This window comes from Pteropus medius, unplaced genomic scaffold (assembly GCF_902729225.1).
Source record: "Pteropus medius unplaced genomic scaffold, Ma_sr-lr_union100, whole genome shotgun sequence".
Lineage (NCBI taxonomy): Eukaryota > Metazoa > Chordata > Mammalia > Chiroptera > Pteropodidae > Pteropus > Pteropus medius.
In genome coordinates, this window is record NW_024356249.1 from 8,413,544 (window position 1) to 8,437,776 (window position 24,233).

The window sequence follows — 24,233 nt, forward strand, 5'->3', positions numbered from 1 at the left end:
TGACTCAAAGTCATCAGAAAGAGATATTTAAATTTAATAATTTTTTTCTAAACCTAGGCTACTCCATCTATTAAATAGCAATAAGTAAAAATCTCAATTAAATAGAATCCAAAAAGAGGAATGTTCAATTTACTACTACTACTAACTCCTTCCCCTAACAGGATGATGCCAAAAATACAAGCTCATACAGAGAATTTTTTAAAAATTTAAAAATTAGTTAACTTCAAGAATATGTTATGAGATTTGCGCAAATTTATAAATAAGGATTAACAAAATAAATTGACACAGAAGCAATACATGAAAACCAAACAAAAATATGATTTACTTGTAAGCAATATCCTTTAATAAGGCAAGAAAATAAAATATTATCTTTTAGGGAGATTTACAAGACTTGAAACAGATCAGCAGTTTACAGCTGGCTGATTTTTTTTTATTAATAAGGTTATCGAAACACTTTTCCTTAAACACTATAGTTAACCAAAATGTTTATCAAGTAACAAAAAAAAAAAAAAATGATCTTATACCCAAACTAATTTTACATTATTAGTTTCTTACCACTGGCCTATAAATAAAGATTTATCATAACTATCCAGAACAATATTAAACAGTAATACCTTTTCAATTATTTAAACTTTAGGAGTCTGAATCACATTCACGTTTTATATTTCCTATCAGGCTGTATATGGATACATAGTAGGAGAGGATTTATGAAGTAATAGAATTTTAATGCTTCAAAAAAGATTGAAACTCAAAGAGTGTAAAGACTTTAATTCCTAGAGGTTCATAAGAAATATAGAAAACTTGAAAAGTGAAACGTGGTTGAACAATTTTAAGTTCTCAAATACAATCTCTCTACAGTGTTGGAGAAAGAAGTGAAGTTTACAACTTCCTGCAATATCAAGAGATTTGTGTGAGTATATTAACACATACATATCATAAACTAAAGGGAACATTTTATTCAACTATCAGAGGAGCTAAATCCTTTTTTTTAAAGAACCACATTTAGAAATTTTAAGCATATACTATCAATTATGTACATAACACCGCGAAGGTGATTTTTAATGTTTAAAAATATCACCTCTGCCTTGCAAGAACTTATAAGAAATCCCACAATTATGAAAAATACAGAAAATACTGAAAGTCAGGGTCTATTTTAAATTGAATATAATCAAATGCAAAAAACAAATTAGTCAAAGAAAAAGTTCAATTAAGCTGACCAGAAAAAGAGCTGAAATTCCATACAAAAAAGCCTTAGGAAAAAATCTACAATGCTTCCCAATCTCCTAAGAGTATATCAGTTTACCCCACTTGCAAATAAAAATATCAGAAACTGGTAATTTGACTAAGCTTTATCACCTTCTTAACATGGAAGAGAGTCCCACCTTTAAAAAATATTAGCCAAGAGTCAAATTAACATGTATTAAAAACAAAAATGAAGCATAAAAGGTGTTCAAAAAACCAAAAGACCTATTTCTCAATAATTTAAACTCACATTTTTCAGGCTGCAACTATTGCACAAAATGACCTATGAATAAAATTGTTAAATACAATTTTTATTCTTCCTGTAAGCACAATATTTATAAAAACTATTTTAAGTTCTCTAAAAGGAAAAATAAACATTCTTATTTTAATCAACGCAAATATAATGGATGAATGTATTATAAAAGCCATTTAGAACCATATCTATCCCTACTAAAAACTGTGTTTAAATATTTCTATCAATATAGCTTAAAAACAAAACTCAGGGTCAGATGTGTATAATACTATAATGGCAGACACTGGAGCCAGACTGCCTGAGTTTACATACTGTCTTGAACATTTGTAACTGTGTGAACTTAGGCAAAACCCTTAACTTCTCAGTGCTTCATTTTATCATCTGTAAAATGGGGTTAATGACTATACCAATCAAATAGAGTGGTTATGATTAAATAAGTTATAAAGATTGCTTAAAAGCTGGCAGAGTGTAAATGCTTAATAAATGTTGATTAGTAATAGTAATTATCACTATTCTCAATATTTTAAATTATTCTCAATGAAGACAAGAAACTGACACAATTCTCCCTTTACCATTATTAAAAATATAAAATTGGGATTTAAAAATACAGTCCTACCTTGCTATACCAGTTGAGACAGGGTTGTACTACATCAGGATCATCAATGCCACTAAGTTCAACATACCAGATGCTAAAGTTAAAGCTGGGTCCCCAGGATAAGAGTGGAACTTTGAGAAGAAAAAAACAAAGAAAAGAAAAAGAAAAAAAATTAACATAGTTCAAATAAAACTTTAGTACAGTAAAATCACTATTCAAGCCTACTAAGATCCATTCAACAAATTTTCTGAACACTTTCTATATGCCTAGCACTGAACTATTAGGTGCCAGGGCTACAGTGGCAAAAAGAAACATGATCCACGCCACCATGAAGTATCCTTAATTATAAAAACATTGCAAGATAAATTCAAAGTGGTCACTTATATATCCCCCTACCCCACCCCCTAAATGGGAATGGGGCTAGGGCTAGAAGATTTTAGCAGGCAAATTTTATCACACCCACAAGAAACAAATAATTACTATATAATTTAAACTACATTGGAACACAGAAAGAGATTCAAAGTTCAACTACTTATCAAAGTAACATAATCCTAAAAATAAAACTAGAAGAAAAAGGATTTAAGGCCAATCTCAGCTACGAATTTATATTCAAAAAAAATTTTTAAGTGCAAAAAATTCTACCAGGTTTTCACTGAAACTAAATAGAATTCGTTCCAGGAATAGAAGGATGGTTCAATAATCGGAGCTATATTAAAATAATTCACAACATTAAGAAAAAGATAAATGAATGTGATGATCTTAAATCATGCTAATAAAATGTACTTTCTAGTCATTAAAAAACTCTTAATATGTAAGAAATAGAAGGCATAAAAAAACTTCCTTTCCTAGATTTTAAGTATCAAAAACCTCAAAAATTAAACCTAATGGAGAAACGTTGAGTATTGCCACTCAAGTCAGGAACAAGACAAAGAGGCCCAATATCACTACTACGCAGTACTATATGGGAAATCTTAGCCAGTGCAATAAGGGGGGAAATGCAAAGTAAGAAAAACTATTCTCATTTGAAACGACATTGCTACCTACTTAAAAAATTCAAAAGATTCAACTGAAAAACTTTTTAAAAATGTGTATGCAAGGTAAACATATAAAACTCAACCTCCTTACACCTATAATAACCAACTGGAAAATATAATGAAAAAAGGCCCCTTTATAATAGTGAAGACAGCTTAAAATATCTCAGAATATACTTTAAAATATGCAAGATCTATTTAAGAAAATATAAAATTTAACTTAACTGAATAAATGAAAAAACATACTATGTGCCTAGATGGGAAAAATCGATTTTGTAAACATGTCAATTCCCCTCAAATTAATTATAATTTTAATATAATCGCAATCAAAATTCCAATGGTATATATCCATTGTTTTCTTGACATGTAACTGAACCAGCTTATCTGAAAAGTAATGCAAGAATACACAAAATAATAAAAATAAGAAAATTAACGTACTAAAAAGGTACAGCAATTATAAGTTTGGTATTAGTGAAGGAAAAGGAAAGTAATCACTGGAGGAGAGTACATCCAAAACTCTCTTAGGGATTCAGAGGAATCTGACATAGGATGAGGTAACATTTTACATCAGTAGTGACAAAATAAACGAGAGGTTTTTAACATGGGATCCACAGGCTCCTGGGTATTTCCAAAAATACTTTCAGGAGGTCTCATGTAGTCACAACTATTTTTCATAATAAAACTAGGACTTTATCAGCATTTATTTTTAGTGCACTAACATTTATACTCATGGTGTAAAGGCAATGATGAATAAAACTGCTGGCACCTTGGTAGTCACAAAAAGTAGCAGCACAGAAGTGTACCAGTATTCCATACAACAACACCTAATGCACTGTATTTTTTATCATCACACACTTGCAGTTAAAAAAAAAAAGAATTCATTTATGAATTCCCTGATGCAGTAAAAGCTAATCTTAATAAAGCTCTATCATTAAATACACATCTTTTTTAATATTCTGTGTGACACAATGAGAAGTACAAATAAAGCACTTTTGCTGCATCCCGAAGCATGATGGTTATTGCAGAGAAAAGGACCTGTACAATTGTTAGAACTGTGTGCTGAAAGAGCCATTTGTCCCCGCCCACCCCTACAGAATTTTTTTTTTTTTTTTTAAAGAAAGACCATTATGATGATTTAGCTTTGGGTATTTGCCAGACATTTATTTACCTGTCGTTTCAAGGAAAACAACTATTTGTTGCCAAAGATAAAATTCAAGCTTTCAAAGGAAAATTAGAATTTTGGAAAACTGGTATCCACTGCTGCTGTGAGCTTAACTACTTCCTAATACTTAAGACTTTTCTGATGATATTCGTGGTGATGTTAATGAATGTGCTTTTTAAAAATATTATATAATGAAATGTTTTAACATTTGGAAGACCTGTATAACTCAGTGAATCATATTTTCTAAATGACCAATAAATGATGTCACAAAACCATGCACAGATAAAAGATGAACTCAAAGACAGGCAAACAGACTTTAATATACACTGGTATAGTTCAAAGTGAATAATGCAATTACCTTTAAGAAACTAACACTTGTCAAATTTTGATTAGATATCAAAACAGAATGTCAACCATATCTGACATCAGGGTTACTAATTTCCAAGTCCACAGCTCTTTTTTGGCATATCAGACTTAATGAGGAGCTAAGATGTAACAGATGCTTTCCCATCCTGTCATCTAAAGGAAGCTGTGTGAATGAAGACAGACACAGGCAGTAGCCACCAGTCATCAGAATATATGAAGGATTCCTGAGATGTTTAATACGGATTTCTCAGTTTAAATATGCAAACAACAAAAATTTCAAAAACGTTTATACAATGAATAGTAAATTATCATCATGTTTTGATGTTCATTTCTTTATGTACCATTTTAAAAGTTTATTTAGTACATTAGAGCAATAACCATTAACTAGTAAAAGAGTCAGAATAAAATAGGATTCTAAACCCAAGGTCCCAAGAACATAGTCTATAAGTGTAACTAGATATTTAATATTAATTAGAGATCTGAAATCCATTCTCAAGTTCCAGGTCCAAGTTCAATAAAATCAGGAGAAAAAAATCTTCCATTGTATCTATTCAAGTCCCAGTAAAAATGATCATTTATTAAAACCTCTCGAGCAATTGTGTTTTAGTGAGATTTTTTCTATATACCTGATGGCCCAACAGAAATATTTCTAGAATAAAATTGTTCTAATTCTTAACATCTTTCAGAGAATATTGTGGGGAGGGGGCTAATTAGGAAGTCATCACATAAGAACATTGTGTATTACAGATGAATGAAGAGTACACAGCTGATCCTTGAACTAACAAGGAGGTTGGAGTGCTGACCTCTGAATCGTCGAAAATTCACATGTAACTTGACTCCCCAAAATTCCAGTCATCCCTTGGCATCTGCAGGGGAATGGTTCTAGGAACTTCTACAAATACCAAAATCCACAGATGCTCAAGTCCCTTATATAAATGGTGTAGATAAATGTATACAGTCAGCCCTCTGGATCTGTGGATTCTTAACCATGGACTGAAAATAATTTTTGATTCATGGTTTATTGAGTCCACAGATGTGAAACTCAGGGATATGGAGGGCTGACTGTATATTTATCGAAAAAAATCCACATATAAGTGGATCCACCCAGTTAAAACTCCTGCTGTTCAAGGGTCAATTGTAGTTAATTTTTAACCAATTTAATGAGCAAAATGATGCACACATATTTTAAATTTTAACATAATTTTTGGTGGTATTAACATTAATAATCTATATTAGACATACTATGTATTATATGTTGGAAATCTAAATGTGAATTGGAGCTCCAAACACATGTTCTTTCTTCCCCAAAGAAGTATGTTTTTGCTCGCCCCTCAGATTAAAAGATTAGAAACTCCTAATACACATTCCCAAGGCTAAGAGTTTGTATCCTAGGATTCAACCATCAGTTCTCCCCAAGGCACAATCAGACACAGATCTGATCATCAAGATTAGAGCTTCTCATCCTTTTTCATAATGGCATGCATAGCAAATGGTAGTATTTTTATGGCACACAAGGGTACTGAGCTGTAGGCTCCTGCTATTCTAGGTTTGAGCAGGGTCAACGCCTCAACACAATGAAACACATCTGCGGCACATTCAGTGAGCTTTGGCAGTATCACCTGGGAAACTCTTGTCTAGGTGGCTAAAACAGCTATTACAAGATGCTAGTAATTTTAAGATCAGGTTCTGGAAGACCCTAAAATTTCAAGATTAACCATTCTGAAAGAGGGCATCTATTTTACTATAGAATTAATGGAATAAGTGAGTGCTTTGGCACTCAGCACAGTAACTGAACTATAGTAAGTACTCAATAAAGTTAGCTACTACTATTAGCTATTACTACTATATTAATTTTCCTTTTACTAGTACAGTTTTTAAATGTTACCTTTCCAGATGTTCTCATGAAGGGCCACTGCCAGGGTATCTCCCCAACCCCCAGACTTAGTACTCATCCTAGTCTTTTAAATACTCCTGAGAATCCAGAATGCAGGCTGAATCCCTAAAGCCCCCACAACTATCCAGGTCACAAAAATCCAAAACTCCATAGAAATCCAAGTTATTCCATCTATCAAAAACCAGGACTCTCCCAGAATCTTTCCAAGAGGCCTGCCAAGTACCTCTTCTGCCCCTACCTCACCTTGCTAATTTTCTCACACAGCTGTTATCTTGGCTACGAATCAGAATTTAAACCCTTCTAGTCATCTGTAACTAATATTCTCATCCCATTCCACTTTGTTTTCTCTCATTTGATCTAATATCCCACTGAGATTTTCCCTTCCAATTTTTTAATTTACTCTCTCGAATCTGGTCTCTCAATTAATAATTCTTCTTCTTAACTAAATTTTTCTTTACCTACAGACCTTATGGAAACCAAGCTTCTTCCTAAGGCCAACTCTCAAATCCACCTAAGTCCTGTTAAAGACATTACTCCAGCATGAGCTCTTTGCCTTTTTTGTTCCATAAACCCCTCTGGCTGTTCAGTGAACCCTGTGACCCAACCCACCCTCAGGTTTAAATGTATAAAAGAAAAAACACAGGGTTATAGAGTAAACCAACTGTACTGAAATATAGTTATAAAATGAAAAAACAAAATTATGATACAGAAATATACTTTTTTATAACACATTTGATAACAAGATCTAGAGGCAAGTCTAGTAATTACATAATTTCAAAGTTATAGTATCTGCCATGCTACAATATGATGGGAAAAATTTGTAACTTCTATCTTTGACAAGTCACAAGTATTTCTAATATTATTACCTATATTTATAATTGGAAGAAATTCTAAATACATTAGATGTTAGAGAATACAGATGTAACTTTTCTTCCATTAACTTCATGAAGCCACTGATTAATCCTTCTAAACTCTTGTACAATAAACTCAAAAAGTATATATGCAATATCTCTAATGAGGGCAAGCAGTTTGCTTGGTACTTCTGAAATCTGAGGAAACAGAGACAGGGTTGCTATCCCCAAGATTTCACAATCTACCTGAGGAAACAAAACTCATACATATCACATAATAAAAGAACTCAATCTTTGGCAGTGGGCAGACTTAAGTTTGTATTTCATCTCTACATTTTATTACCTGTATCGTTTTGGTCCAGCCATTTAACCTCTACACTTCGATTTCCTCATCTGTAAAGTGAATGTAATAATGCTTACCTCACTGAGTGTTAGGAGGATGTTTCATTAAATGATATCTACTATTACTATTAACTCTAAAGCAATACAAGCTCATATCCAAAAGCATATACCAAATGCTATGTCTTTGATCTATTACTTACTAGCTATGTAGCTTGGGACACATCATTTGACTTCTACCCTCAGTTTCCTCAACCAAGAAAGATTTTACGTGCCAGTATAATTTCAAATGAGATACCACATATGAAAGCAATTACAAACTAACAAAAACAATAAAAACGTAAGAAGCTCTAAATAATGACTACTGAAATGACATGATGGTTCACATTATATTTGTGCATATTTTTCCTAGAGTACCCAAAATACTATGTTTAAGAAGGTATGTAAACAAGAGCTATATGAATATAAGTATAAAAATGCACAAAAAGAGACATTCAAAATGAAATCACTTCCCTCATAAATAAGAGCTTAAATTATTTAAACAAACTAACTCAAATTTGGTTTAAGCTAAATTTAATGAATAAGCTATATTCATTATCAATGCAAATGATCATATTTAGATGTCAGAGCATGGTTCAGAGATTATCTGCCATTGAGTTAGTCTTGCTTCTCTTCCCTTCCATTACGGTGAATAATTGAAAGTTGACTACATACAGATATTGTGTTGTTTAAGGATAAACTTTTTTAAATAAACTAAGACCTTTCACACATATCACTATAGAACATAAATATGACATACGCAAACACATTCTTTTAAGGAGAACTCTAACAATTTATACAAATGAGGTAAACAAATATTTGTGCTAAATTACCAACAAAATAAAGCTACATACACATCACTCTTGTTTAATGAAATAATTTTAAAGAAAACAAACAGTGATAAACTAAAAACACTAAACTACTGTACAAGCTTTTGGTTTCATATTTTCCTTATGTTCAAAAAAAATTATCAAGAGAATATTGGAAAAAGGTTGGAAAGCAAAGATACTGTAGACCATCAATATCTTTTAATAGAAAAGTAAGAAATATGAAGTTATCTAAATATTAATATCCTAAACAGCAACCGAGTTACTAAGGTCTACAATTATTAGGAAAGCTCCAATTAACATTTCAACTGAATACCATAAAACTAACCCACCAGGGTAAAGTAAAAAACATCATCACGCTCTACAATTAAAAGGCTGATAGAAAGGGCTGGAAAAGATCCAACTGCTTGTCTTCAAGCAGCTGAACGTCTGTCTAACTGGTCCATAAGAGACCTCTCTTATAAAATTTAAAGGGAAGAAACTATGCAACTATGTAAAAGAGACTTTTATTCATACTTCTAATGAATAACACCAGAGGACTGAGAGCTACAGAAGCAGTGGTAGTAGATATTTTCCTTCGAAGAAAACTAATGACCGTAGGAAATATACAAATAAGCACTAAAAAAAGAACTTTTAAAAAAAGAGAGAATATTTCATTTTGTATGACTAGGCAAAACAGAAGTTGATAAGTAGTTTAAAACTAAAATCTAAATGTATTATATGAAAATATATTTTCGCTGCTTATACATTTGAAATATAAGATCACAGAATTGTTTAAAGCTATGCGAGAGTCTGTAAGAACTGAGTGTCTGTATGCTGAGGAAAGGATACTCATTAGTACAAAAGAAACAACCAAGAGTTAAATTTATTTTTAAAAATGTTCTTGTTCATAAATTCTCACAGGAAAACAGGACACAGGTTTTTATTTACAACTATTTTATTATAACAACAGAAACTATAGTTACAAAAATGTAACACACTGGACAGCCCAACCATTCTAAAAATAGTTTTCCCTCTGTAAGTAGTGTTTATTAAGACTTCACATACTATTTTTGCCCAAAGGAACTGACTTAAAATGAACAGGCCAACTCTTGATAGAATAACACTGTATGAAGTATACTGCTTGTTCCAAAAGAGGAATTTTTCTCTCACATCAAAACATGGGATTCTGGCTTTTATTATTATTCTTTAAGGGACCTGACTTACTTTAACCCCAATTTTAACATAATATTTTCAAAGGTATGCAATATAGATGGAAATTAAAAGATCTGAGTCCTTAACTTTCTAAATAATAAATTTTACCTTCTAAATATTAAATATTTAAAAGAAGCCAAAATAACTCTAAACACACTAATTTTGAGGAGGCATTACAAATACTTTCTTAAGCTAAAACACTTGGTAAACAAATACATGCCTTAGGTAGTATAGTATTTTTCAAACATTACTTTGCAACTTATTACTTAAGGTCATGAAATTAGTTTTATATGTTTGACCAACATTTCACCAAAAGGAAGAGAACAGAAAATTACCATAATACACTGCCTTAAGGAATTCATGGGTATTTGATTTTAAAATGTTGTAGCTTTAGAAAGACTGATAAACCTTCCATAAAACAATTAAGGCAATCAAATCACTATTTCATCTCATAAAATCTTTTAAGAAACTTTCAAATGAGAAAATATTTGTAAAAGATTCCACTTAAAATAACTGTCACTTAGCTATAGATTTATGAAGCACAGGTCAGAAAACTTTTTCTACAAACGTCCAAATAGTAAATATTTTGGGCTTTGCGGGCTACATGGTCTCTTGCAACCACTCAACTTTGCCTTTTTAGTAAAAAAGGAGACATCAACATTACACAAACAACCTGTGTGGCAGTGTTTCCATAAATTTTTTATTAAAAAAAAAAAGGTGCCTGCAGGATTCAGCCCATAGGCTGTAGTTTCCTAATTGATGTTATAAAAAAAAAATTATTTCTTTTCCACAATGCTAAAAATCTTACCTATTTTAATGAATCGACAAGGAAACATCTGTTCATCAATTTTATGCTTTAAGGTGAATGTTTCTTTGTTATAATCATTCTTTAAGCCACTGTAAAAAAAAAATAAGGTTATCAAATCTGATTTCATAATTCAATAAACACATTAAAACACAGATTAATACCATACTCAGATTTTAAAGTTAAACCAATGCTCAAAATAAATGACCAAGACAATGTAACGAAGTCACTGAACATGAGAATACTGGTCAAAATGTATACATCCACATCAACTGCATTATTACTGTATTTTAATTATTAGAAGGCTAATAAAAAATGTTCACTATTAAGGAATGGAAACATGTGATGATCTAGTGTCCTTAATGTATAACTGAATATAACAAAAAACATTCAAGCAGTAAGAAAAAAATCAAAAACAATTCACACACAACTTACAACTTAACCAGAGTCAAAAGTTTGAATTTGTTAAAAAATTGTTATTTAAGTATGATTAAGTTGCCAATGTTCTTTTTATAGCTCAACAAATTTTCAAAGACAACCTTACTCTGTTGGTTTAATAACATCCACTTTATCCTAAATAGAAATAAACCCATAACAACTCTCTACTTAAACCAATACTGATGCAAATATTTAGAAGATCTCTTATCTTTAAGCTGCTTTATGTCCTGAAACACTTTCATGACTTAAATCTAATACAGTATAAATGTAATAATTGCTTGTATAAAGTATGTGTTAATAAGACATAACGCGTCACGAATATAGTCTAAAACTCCATGGCTTTATTTGGCCATTCCATTGGTTATCTGATTTTTCATTACCTAGAGGGTAAATGAACACTTTCATTCCTGGTGGTCTACGCTATTAAAATTCAAATGTACCTAGCTCCTTCCAAGTGGTAGGCACAGTGCTAGGTACAGTCACATACTTTTTCTCTTTTCAGTCTCTAATTTACAGTAAATTTCTAGAATATTAGTTCTGGATGAGGGCAATCAATCTTAATATTTTGGATAGAATCTATATTTTTATAGCAAAGATTCTGGTTAAAGTTGAAAGTATTTCTGAATCATTAATAGTTCAAACACAAAACTGAAAAATAAGAAGTAAAAAAAAACTCAAAATTTTTCTTCTTTCTTGTTTAGTAACAATATTAACTAGTATCTGGTGGTTAAAAAAAAGCTAACTCAAGAGACAATATTAAAATAAGGCAATAGAAATAGGATAGTGGAAATATTCTTTTCTCCCTTGAAAGAAAAATCAAACCATTCAGATTTAGCTACAAAGAGACTAAACTAAGACTGTAACTTTTTTAGAAGACAACTCTTTCTGCCCCATAATTATAACTCACCTGGACAATAGCTCTGTCATATTTTCTTCATTCATTCCACCAAAGACTTTAAATTTCTTCAAGTTGCAGACATGAGTTTTCTCATATTTTCCAAATGTGATATTCTGGACTATAGCAGGCCTTTCAAGCTTCAGAATCAAGTACTAAAAAACGAACAACCAAATTATATCCTCCTCCATGTGAAACAAATAATTAGACAACTTTAAAAGTTAAATTTTTGGACAGCTAACAGAAGAATATATAAGGTCTATCCTGTCTATCTTGCACTGGCAGATTTTTTTTTTTAATGATAAAGAATAGTACTCAATAGCCTTATACAGGCTATAATAATACAGTGTTCATCTTGAACACTGTAGATGAAGGAGGAAAAAAGAACTAGTGAGATAACTTATAATCAAGGCATGACATTCGATAAAAGATATAACAGACTATTAATAATTAAATAAAACAAGATAATAAATAATAAAACAAGATTAGAATGCAAAAGTAACAATTACATTCTCATCAACTATACTTCAATAGCAAATTCACAGTTAAAATCAACGATAAAATTTTAAATCTAGAAACAGATTTACTAATCACCCCTGCCAAATTTATAAATTAAAAAACCCAGACCTACTATAGGTATGTCTGATGTAGCTCAAGTTTTCCTATTATACACAGGATAAAATGGGATCGGTTAATTAGGGAATATAGTTTACATTATGCAGACAGTTTTCAATTATAAAAATTAAGAAGGAAACTACCACTGACTGAATACATGAGAAAAAGCTGTTCAGAAAAAATGATTCAGATGTTTTGTTAAGAGTGACTTCATGCTTCATAATAGTAATACAGGTGATAAAATTAAGTTGGTGGTCCTGCTTCATAACATACAGAAAAATTAAAATGGCTCAAAATTAGTCCAAAATCAATTCTTTAAGATCAAAGACCTAAATATAAGAACTAAAACTATAAAACTCTCAGATGAACATAGGAGTAAACCTTCCTGCCTTTAGATTTGGCAATGAATTCTCAGATACAATACCAAAAGTACAAGCAACAAAATATAAAAATTGGATTGTATCAAAATTAAAGTTTTGTGCATCAAAGGACAATCAAGAAAGTGAAAAACAACCTATAGAAAGGGAGAAAAGATTTACAAATGATATATCTGATAAGGGTTTAAAATCTAGAATATATAAATAATTCTTACAACTCAACAACATACAAGATGACCTAATTTAAAAATGGGCAAAGGACCTCCACAGCCCTTTCACCAAAGAAGGTAAAACAGAGTGCCAATGGGCGCATATAGGTATGTTCATCATTAGTCATCAAGGAAACATAAATCAAAACCACAATGAAATAAACTTCACACCCACTAGGATGGCTATAATCAAAAAAATAAAATAATAAGTGTTGGTGAGCTGGTGGAGAAATCAACTCTCATACATTGCTGGTGGCAATTTTAAATAGAGTAGACAACAGAGAACAGAGTTTGGTGGTTCCTCAAAAAGTTAAATACAGAATTACTACAGGACCCAGAAGTTCTATTCCTAGGTATATAAGAAGTGAAAAAAGTATTCAAACAAACACTTGTACATATTGTTCAGAGCAGCAGTATTCGTAATAGCCAGAAGGTGGAAACAACATAAATGTCCATCAACTGATGAATGGATGAACAAAAAGGGAGTATTTCTATTATTCAGGCATAAAAAGGAATAGAGTACTAATGCAAGCTACAACGTGGATGAACCTCAAAAGTACGCTAAGTGAAAGAAGTCAAACACGAAAGGTCATACACTGTATGATTGATTCCATTTACATTAAATATTCAGAACAGGTAAATCCACAGAGGCAGAAAGATTAGTAGTTGACAGGAGCTGGGTTAAGAGGAAAAGGAGAGAGTGCTTAACTGACACCAGGTTTCCTTATGGGGTGATGAAAATATTCTGGAACTAGACATAAGTGATAGTTGCACAACACCATGAATGTACTAAACGCCACAGAACTGTATACTTTAAAATGATTAATTTTACATTATTTGAATTTTATCTCAAAATAAAAGAATGTAGCTGGTGGTGACATGAAATATGATGACAATATAATCAGAGCTAATATTTTGTGAGCAGTAACTCATGGCACATTGCTCTGATTTTTACATGCATTATCTCATTTTAGTATGAGGAACAGGAGTAGTATTTTAATAACAATAATTATCCTCTTCATCCTCATTTTATAGATAAAGAAATTCTGGCTTGGGAAGGCTAAATAACTTGACTATAGTTACAGAGCTAATAAATGAAAGAGCTTAGATTAAAAATCCATCAATCTGACTGTGGTTGACACTGTTAGTTGGGTGACCCAACCTCCATTTTCAACCCAGTTCTTCCCAGCCACCTTCTAGACAAGGGTAGACATATGACAAAATTCTGGTCAATGAAATGTAAGCAGAAGTTTGCTGTGGGATAAGTTTCGCTTTCTGAAACAAATGCCATCTCTCTATTTGAAGAGTTACAGCTGCAACAACCACTATGCAACAATAAAGAAAAAGATCAGGAGAATCTCAGAGAGAGCCCTGTGTGAGCCACTCAACTTTCACCAGCAGCTGCCTAACTCTATAATTGTGTGCGTGTGAATGGCGGGGGGAGTATTTGTTTAACTCACTGTAATAAGACCTTCTCTTATTAAAAGAATTTCCAATTCACCGACCCCAAAGCCAAAGCTTTAACCACTACATGATAACAACTGTTTAGGTTTATATACTGTTTATATTTTACACTCTAAGTAGCTATTAAAATTTCTTTTTTATTATTAAAGTATAGTTGGCATACATTACTACATTAGTTTCAGGTGTACAACATAGTGATTTGACATTTATGTATCTTACAATGTGATCACCACACTAAATCTAATAGCCATCTGTCACTGTGCAAAGTTATCACCCTATTGTGATTATATTCCTCTTCACCTTTTTCACCCATCCCTCCGCCCTCCTACCCTCTGGCAACCATCAGTTTGTTTCTATGAGTCTGTTTTTGTTTTGTCTTGTTCATTTGTTTTGATCTTTTTAAAAAAATTCCACATATAAGTGAAATCATGTAGTATGTCTTTCTCTCTGTGACTTATTTCATTTAGCACAGTAGGTCCATCCACGTTGTTGCAAATGACAGTATTTCATTCTTTTTTATTGCTAAGTAATATTCCATTGTATATACATACACACCACACTTTCCTTATCCATTCATCTATTGACAGTTACCTAGGTTACATCTATATCTTGGCTACTATAAATAATGCTACAATGAACATAGGAGTGCACATATCTTTTCAGATTAGTGTTTTTGTTGGATAAATACCCAAAAGGGGAATTGCTGGGTCATATGGTAGTTCTATTTTTTTAAATTTTCCAAGGAATCATCATACTTTTCCATAGTGGCTACACCAAACTGCAGTCTCACCAACAGTGCACGAGGTTTCCCATATCCTCACCAACACTTGTTTATTTGTTGACTTTTTGATAATAGCTATTGTAACCAGGGTGAGGTGGTATTTCATTGTGGTTTTAGTTTGCATTGCCCTGATGATTAGTGATGCTAAGCATTGTTTCATATGTCTGTTGGTCATTATACAAATAGAGGAATGTCTTCTTAGGAGAAACGTCTCTCTTCATGTTCTCTGCCCATATTTTATTTTTCCTTTGTTATTAAGTTCCTTACATTTTATGGATAAACAAACTGATATGTCTATATAAGAAATTCAGCTAAGCACCAAAAATGTATGAATTATTGATGCAAACCACAACATGAATGAATCTTAAAATAATCATTTTGAGTGAAATAAGTCAGAGAAAAAATTCATACTGTATTTCTCCATTTATATAAATTCCTAGATTTTTCAAATGAATCTATAGTGAATGAACAGTGGCTGCCTAGAGATGGAGGATACAGGTGGGTGGGAGAGATTAAAAGACATGGGAAACTTTTGAAGTAAAAGATATGTTCGGTATTTTAAGAGTAGTTGTATTTTCAAGGGTGTACACATATATCAAAACATCAATTTGTACACTGAGGTGAAGTTTATTATATGTCAATTACACCTTAATAACTTTTAAAAAATAATAAAGGTTAGTGTTAAGAAATAAATAAGCAAGCCACAGACCAGGAGAAAACATCTGAAATACATAACTAATAAGAATTTATATCTGGTCTATAAACAACTTCTATAACTCAGTAATAACAAAGGAAACATCTCATTTTTTGAAAAACAAGTAAAAGAATTCACAAAAAAGATAAATGAAAGGCCAAAAAGCAAGTGGAAAAAGGTGCTTAATATCATTAGGCATCAGGGAATTATAAATAAAACCATCATATACCAACAATAATCACTACATTAAAATGTGTGTCAACACCAAATGTTGGTGAAGCTGCTGGTCAAGCAACTAGTCTGTTAATTTCATATAAATATATCTCTACCTTACGATACAGCAATTCTACCTCTAGATATTTAACCAAAATCTAAAATATGTATTATTTTTAAAATCTTGTAAGAGAATGTTTATATAAGCTTTATTCATAATCACCAAAAACTAAAACTGCAAATCCATAAGCAGGAGCATGGATAAACAAACTGTGGCATATCCACAAACCAGAATTGTAGTCTATAACAAAAAGAAATGGCATATTGACATACACAACAACATGGATAAACATCAAAACCATTCTAAGCATAAAAAGCTACATACAAAAAAAGTACATATATACTCCATGACTCCACCTATATTAAATATTAGAACTGGCAAAACTAATCTATAGCATAAGAAATCCAAACGGTGTTTGCCTCTGGGTGGAAGGTGTGAGAGTTAAGGATTCACTGTTAAGGGACAGAAAAGATCTTTCTGAGATAATGGAAACATTTTTTTTTTCCTATCTTGATAGGGGTGTGAATTATATTTGTGTATACATTTTTCAAAATGGACACTATACACTTAAGTTTCATGCATTTCACTGTATGTGAATTATGTTAATCAAAAATGTATTACACAATATATACAATGCTCTTTTCATAAACCCAGACAAAATACTATAAAGAAACTTCATAAATTTACTGATATACTGGTTCCACAGAAAAAAAATTACATTGAAATGCATATATTTTCTATTTCCTTACTCACTTTGCAAGTAACTCTTACTCCTATAATATTATTATATGGCTCATCAGAGAAAGAATAACCTGAGTGTATTACAAAAGCTAACTCATACCCACCCCCACACATCCCAGCAGTATTACATAATCACTAAAGCTTCTTTGACCTGTTTAGATTATACAAAAACAAAATGCTTGCTGTTTGTAAAACAACGTTAACTGTCCTCTCTAACCCCAGAAAGCAAAGAATATTACCTAATATCATACTTTTACTTAAACTACCTCAGAAGGAACTTATAAAAAGAGTTATGATCTAATCTTTCTTAAAGCAATTATTAAGACATCTGTAACTGCCCATACGTGTTAACCAATTCTAAGGTATTTGCCAGTCACTTTGAAAGACATGTTTTCTATGGAAGAATTGTTAACTCCTATAAAACATATCTGATGAGGGAGAATGGTAAAATTACTATCTTAAAGTATTTATGGGGTTTCACTCATGCTGCATTTACTCTCTACCAGTACAGATGATTCAGAATTAACAGCAATCTTTTCTTATTAGGTCTCAAAATATTTGCTCCCCATCACAATGAAAATGGTTGTAATCTTTTTCTGTTTATACAAATTATCAATAATTTAAAATGATAATCAAAAAAAGAGATAAAAGTATAAGAGTACAATTTAAAAGAAATTAAAAATCACCTGAATTCCACCACCATTTTCATAATAATTCAACCTAACTCTCAAGACACACATTCACACAGATATCTAACTTTACATATGTAGAATATCATATATGTTGTTTTTTAATGGTAGTAACTTTTTTAAATAAATGTTTTGTTTTTTTGTTTTCTTCATTCCCTCTTTTCTTAAATAACCAATGCCAACAATCAGATATGTATCCTTTCCTATCTTTTTGGGGGGCTCCTTTGTATCAAATACAAATATACATAAGTACATACACAAATATTGGTGAAAGAGAGTGAGTCATTATTCAGGTAACAGTTGAATCTTATTACAGACGCTTCTCTGTATCTTATTTTTCTCATTTTACAGTGGAAATTCCTCTAAGTCAACTGGTATAAAGTCAGTTCATTTTGTTTAAATGGCTGATAATATTTCAGAAGCTAAGCAGGGTCAGACCTGGTTAGTACTTAGACGGGAGACGACCTAGGAAGACCACATGCTGTAGACGTAAAAAATAAAAAATAAGGGATTGTAAACTGACAAGGTCCTTGCAATCTGTGAGGTCAACCAAGGGTTGCCTCGCCTAAAAAAAAATTAAAAAATAAAAATGTTTTAAATGGTTGATAATATTCCATGAAAAATATATTCTAGCATTCCCCTGCACATGAGTCTTTTGTTTTCCTGAGCCAGAACCACACAGCTAAGCCACTCTCAGATTCCTGACTCTCAGTAACGGTATGAAATAATAAAGGCTTGTTGTTTTTAAGTGCTAGGTTTGGGGATAATTTGTTACACAGCAATAAATAACTAGGACAGCATCCAAAGCCAAAAGAAACATTAACAGTTCTGTTTATTAAGTGGTTAGGTCCAAAAAACTTAATAAGTATTTATGTCCTGACAATTTAGTAGCCATTTAAAAAAATAATACATATTAAAAGAAAAATATTTGTGTTTCTACTTATCCCGCCCATATATGAACATGAGCTTTAAAGAGACATGTTTAGGGTTTATTCACTTTGGGAGCCATTCTCAAAACATGCTATATATCCTAGCACCCATGCATACACATATAGCCCTCATTCTGGGAAAAGACAGGAGTAGCTAAGAAGCTTTGAGTTTGATTTCCACCCTCTTCTAGATAACCTGTACCATTAACTTCCTTACCTGCTTAAGCTGCATAACAGACATAATTAAAATTTCTTACTGACAGAGTAAAGCACTGTGAGCATCAAACAGTATACCCTAATAACAGTGATGCCTTAGCTCTGTGCAATCTAATACATAGCCACTAGCCACCTGGGGCTATCTAATCTAAACTAATTAAAATTTAATAAAATTAAAAATTGCTTTCCTCAGCTGCACTAGCTTCATTTCAAGAGCTCAATAGCCAGCCACCTGTAGCTAGCAGCTACCATATTATACAGAGCCGTTATAGAATATTTTCATCTCTGCAGAAAGTTTACTGAATAACACTATCCTAGAGGCTACTGAAATATAGAATATTATTTATATTCTATATTCACTAACAACCTCTTAAATGTTATACTTCTGTTTTTGTTCGTTATTTAGATTTTTCTTGTCTTCTCCCTCATGACACTTTGTCAGTTGTCAGCTTGCTGTTAACATGCATATCTTTTACAGCTATGCCCCCATGCACAGTTGCTTCCAGTTGCTGAATCCTGTCAGGACCTAAAATTTCATCACGCTAATTTTAATTTTTCAGAGTCCTCTTTGCCTTTCTTTCTGATTCTAAGACCTGTTTAAGATATGGTAAATGAATTGCTAGTTACAGTACAGTAGTTCCTCATTATGGATTCTCTATTTGTGAATTCGCCTACTAAAATTTATTTGTAACACCAAAATCAATACTCAGAGCACTTTTACAGTTATTCCCAGATATGAGCAGAGCAGCAAAAAATTTGAGTCTCCAGATGTACACTCTCCCAGCTGAGGTCAAACAAGAGACACCATACCTTCTTGTTTTAGCTCTCAGACTATAAACAAGCTTCCTTTTCATGGTCTATTTAATGCCTCATTTTTTATATTTTTGTGCGTTGTTGGCAATTTTGCTGTCTAAATCAATCCCCAAATATAGTGCTGAACTGCTGTCTAATGTTTCTAAACACAAGAAGGCTGTCATGTGCCTTACAGAAAAAATATGTTAGATAAGCTACATTGAGGCATGCGTTATAGTGCTGTTGGCTGTGAGTCCAATGCTAATGAATAAACAATATCTATGTATGTATGAAAAATAAGATATCTTTAAACAGAAACACATATAAAGTAAGGTTATGTACTGATTGGCTGATGAAAATGTAGTGACCAGAGGCTCGCAGAAATCTAACTGTGAGTTACAATGAAAGATCCACCAGACTGGCAAAATCTAAACAAGAGCCACAGGAAGTGATGTTCTGGAAGAATACAATGCATAGCAACTTTCACATACTGCCAGTGAGAGATTATATAGCCATTTTGTAAAACAGTTTTACATTACCTGATAAAAGTTAAACATACACATACCTTATGATATAGCAATTCTCCTATAAGGTATACACCCTAAAGAAACTCTTTACATGTGTACCGAAACACCATACAATCAATTAGTGCAGTAACAGCACTTAAAACTAGTTCTCTTTTTAGCTAATATTTTCCTCGAAAGGTATCAAGAAACTTAGTTTTACATCATTAGTAATCCAGAAAAAATTGAAATATGATTTTAAATGTTCTGATAGACATAAGCGGAAAGTCTGTTTCATCAAACGCCGCATTGCATTTATCTATATAAAAGATGTTCCAAAATTTAAACAAAAAGAGAGGACATAAAAATTTAGCTCACAATTTCAAAGACTGAATAAACTATTAATGAATTCCAGATTAATTAATTGCCTATTTAAATTCTGACTTCACAATGATATCAGGAGCTACACATAATCTTACCTGGGGAGGATAGTTGCTCTCTGAAGACCACCTGGAAGATTGGTCATTTGGTTTATCCACTAAAATATTCCTGAAATAAAGAAAAAGTGTAGAAATTAATTAAAAGATAAGTGAACACAAATATGCAAAAAGAGAAATATCTACCAGATACTAAAATTATTATGAGGTTATTAGATACAATTACATTGTACTATTACATGTTAAATATGTATATATGTAACATGTAATAGTACAATGTAATTAATCAATCCCTGGACCAAGAAAGTCTTTTAAACCCAGCATCAGATGCAGAACTGTGGGTGGAAAAAGAAACTGATATAAGTAACTCTGGAAGACCGTGCTTTCACTGGAAACTGTAAGGCTAAAGACAAATGGAATCATACATAAAACTGTACTTTATTGGGTAAAGTTGTCTTTCAGAGGAATATGAGTTAATTCTAAACACTTCACATGTATACTCAGCTTGAACAAATAAATAAACAGATGGTAGATGGCTTCTAACTTTGGTGTAAAAAGTTACAGAAAAGGAAGGGGTGGGAGGTTAGAATTAACCTAGTGCTATTGGATTAGAGTCAGAGATATCAGTGTGAACTCATGTTTACCTCAATATCTATATACATAGATTCAGTAGTAATTCTGTTCAGTAAGAGAGACTAGAAGCTGTGACATCTCAGTAGCAATGAGCACTCCCAGATCTTGGTTTTTACATACCATCATCCAATAAAAGTAAACAAAGATTCTTGGGAAAGTGGCTGATTCTAGGATCAGAGTAGGGAATTCAGAAGGTAAGCCTGAAGTAACATGTAGTTTTTCCAAAAAAAAAAAAAAAATTGGGGCATATCAAAAGGAACATAGAGGAACCAATATGAAACAATGAAAGACTAAATAGCCAAAGATGAAACAATTTAAACAACAAAATAAATAATGTAATATTGGATTATGACCCAAAGTATAAAATAAATATTCACGAGTCCATACTGATATAAATAACCCCAGTCTAACCATCAGAAAAATATCAAACTCAAATTGAGAAATATTCCACAAAATATATGACACATATTCCTCAAAATTCTCAATATAAATTAAAGCAAGAAAAGACTGAAAAACTGTTACAGACCAGAAGAGAGTAAGAAAACATGGTTAACTAAAAGTACAGTTGATCCTTGAACAACATGAGTTTGAATTGTGTGGATCGACTTAGACATGAATTTTTTCAATAATATATACAGTACTGTAAATGTATTTTCCTTCTTTATTATTTTCTTAATAATGTTTTCTCTAGCTTACTTTATTGTAAGAATACAGTATATAATACATGTAACATACAAAATATGCGTTAATCGACTGTTTAGGTTAATGGTAAGGCTTCCAGTCAACAGTAGGCTATTAACAGGTAAATTTTGGGTGAGTCAAGTTACATGCAGATTTTTAACTACATTAAGTCCCAACCTCCACACTGTTCAAAGGTCAATTGTAATGATATCTTGAATGGAATCTTAATTATAACCTCAGTTGTTGGCTAGAGCTGGTAAATGGTCCTTTCATATTTTGCTGGTAATAATGCAAATTGATATAACTTTTCAGGAGATAATTTTAATATAATACATATCAAAAACATTTCAAATGTGCATATCCTTTAAATAAAAATGATGATGACAACCATAATGACAACAATGATGATGCTAGCATCTAACATTTCATTTCTGAGCTTTTATGACATTCCGAACACTGTTCTAAGTGCTTTCCATATATAAACCATTACCTTCAATGTACAGATTAAGAAACTGGGATAAATTAGTTTGCCTAAATATATACACCTAAGAAGGATTTGAACCCAAGGCAATCTGATTCCAAAGCCAATGCTCTTAATCAACACAATATACTATACAGCCTCAGAATTATCCCACTTCTTGGAACTTAACCTAAAAAATAACCCGAGAGATGTAAAATATTTATATTCATGACAGGAGAATTATAACAGTAAACTGTTAATAACTGGAGAATTATAACAGTAAACTGTCTAATAATAGGGGATCCATTAAACAAATTCTGACATACATATGTTACAGAACACCTTGCAATCATGATGTATTCTACAGCCTGACTTTAATTTTAATATCATTGGAAAATGTTCACTACATAGTTAAGTGAAAGGAAAAAAGTAGTTTACAGTATATATATGATGAATCAAGTGCTATAGATAATGTTGACGCAGGGAGAGAAAAGACAAAGATCACATCTTAAATTGTTAATGTAGCTCTCAATGGTGAGATTACAGTGACTTTTTCCTTTATTGTGCTTTTTTGTACTTTTCAAATTTTCTAAAGTTAACACACATTACTTTCACAATGAGATAAAAGGTGTTTTCTAAAGAATTATAAAACTGAATAAAGAATTCTATACGACAAGATTGCAATATGGTTAAAAGCTAAAGCTAAAAAACTAGGATTAAAAAAATCACTCTGATGAAAATGTTACAAATCATGAAAGAAAACCTAATATATTATAGCTGTAGGACCACAAAAATCATAAAGTATAATAAATTTGAGCATGGAGAAATCAGATGACATGTAAGTGAGCTAATTCTACCATTTTCATAGCTCCTAGGAATAATTTTTCTGAACGTGGTAACAAGAGATTTAAGAATACCATTTAAAGTTTATAATTAAACCAGATTAAAATAAAAACATATTTCATACCTGCTAAATTATTTGAGGCAGAATACCAAAAAAAAAAAGAGCATATAGCATAAAGCAGAAAATAAAAAGAAACATTAAAAACAGAACATTTAAAACAAAGTGACAATATTAACACTAACCATCTATTACAGCCACATATATATATGTGGATAGTAGAAACACTGCTATCTGCATAACTCATGACAGATAGAAGACATATTAGGCAGAAGCAAATTTTGTAAAATTAGGGGATAATTTAAAGCAAAAAGTATTAACTGGGTGAAAATAATAATTATATAATAACTGTTCAAACCAAGATGGTAAGTTTAATGAATTAAACAAAAATAAAAATAAAGCGAAAATCACAGTAAATATAAGAAGAAACTGAAACAACCCACTTTCTGTATTTATAGTAAACTGACATTATCGTTAGATGATCAAAGCAGGCTCTTTTCCTCCTTTTTAAAGATCTAAGAGGTGACGGAGAAGCAACAATTAATAAAAGCTTATTGCCTCTTAAAATTTTTAAGTTACAGATCACCTCCCAAAGCTTAAGTAGATAGTCTTTAACTCTCCCTCCCAGATGTTTCCTCCCTCAATCCATTTCCATTCTCTCACAAGACATATAAGAAACTAGTTTAGGGCACTGACTATTACCATCAGCCCTTCAACAACAGTAACAGAGCTACTATAGTAGCATTCTAAAGCAGTTGTTCTTTTTTATATCCTTCTTCGTATACTTCTCAAAGACCTATAAACCCCACCATCACTACCGGTATTGAGACATCACTTGTAAAATTCTTAATCTTTTAGCAGGAAATGAAATGGGACATCTCTTGCAGAGTTAATCTTTTTAGTAAA

The 24,233-nt window shown here is 31.7% G+C and overlaps 1 protein-coding gene across 3 annotated transcripts in view; it reads right to left on the minus strand.

The window, feature by feature from the left end:
• Nucleotides 1–24,233, minus strand: part of MKLN1 (muskelin 1) — a 291,211-nt gene that overhangs the window by 94,010 nt on the left and 172,968 nt on the right. For all 3 annotated transcript variants that reach the window (XM_039860791.1, XM_039860790.1, XM_039860792.1), the window contains 4 exons: nucleotides 20,695–20,764; nucleotides 11,944–12,086; nucleotides 10,602–10,690; nucleotides 2,112–2,221 (listed from right to left, as the gene is read on the minus strand). In XM_039860791.1, coding sequence (XP_039716725.1) covers nucleotides 2,112–2,221; nucleotides 10,602–10,690; nucleotides 11,944–12,086; nucleotides 20,695–20,764 — 412 coding nt within the window. The remainder of the gene's footprint in view (nucleotides 1–2,111; nucleotides 2,222–10,601; nucleotides 10,691–11,943; nucleotides 12,087–20,694; nucleotides 20,765–24,233) is intronic.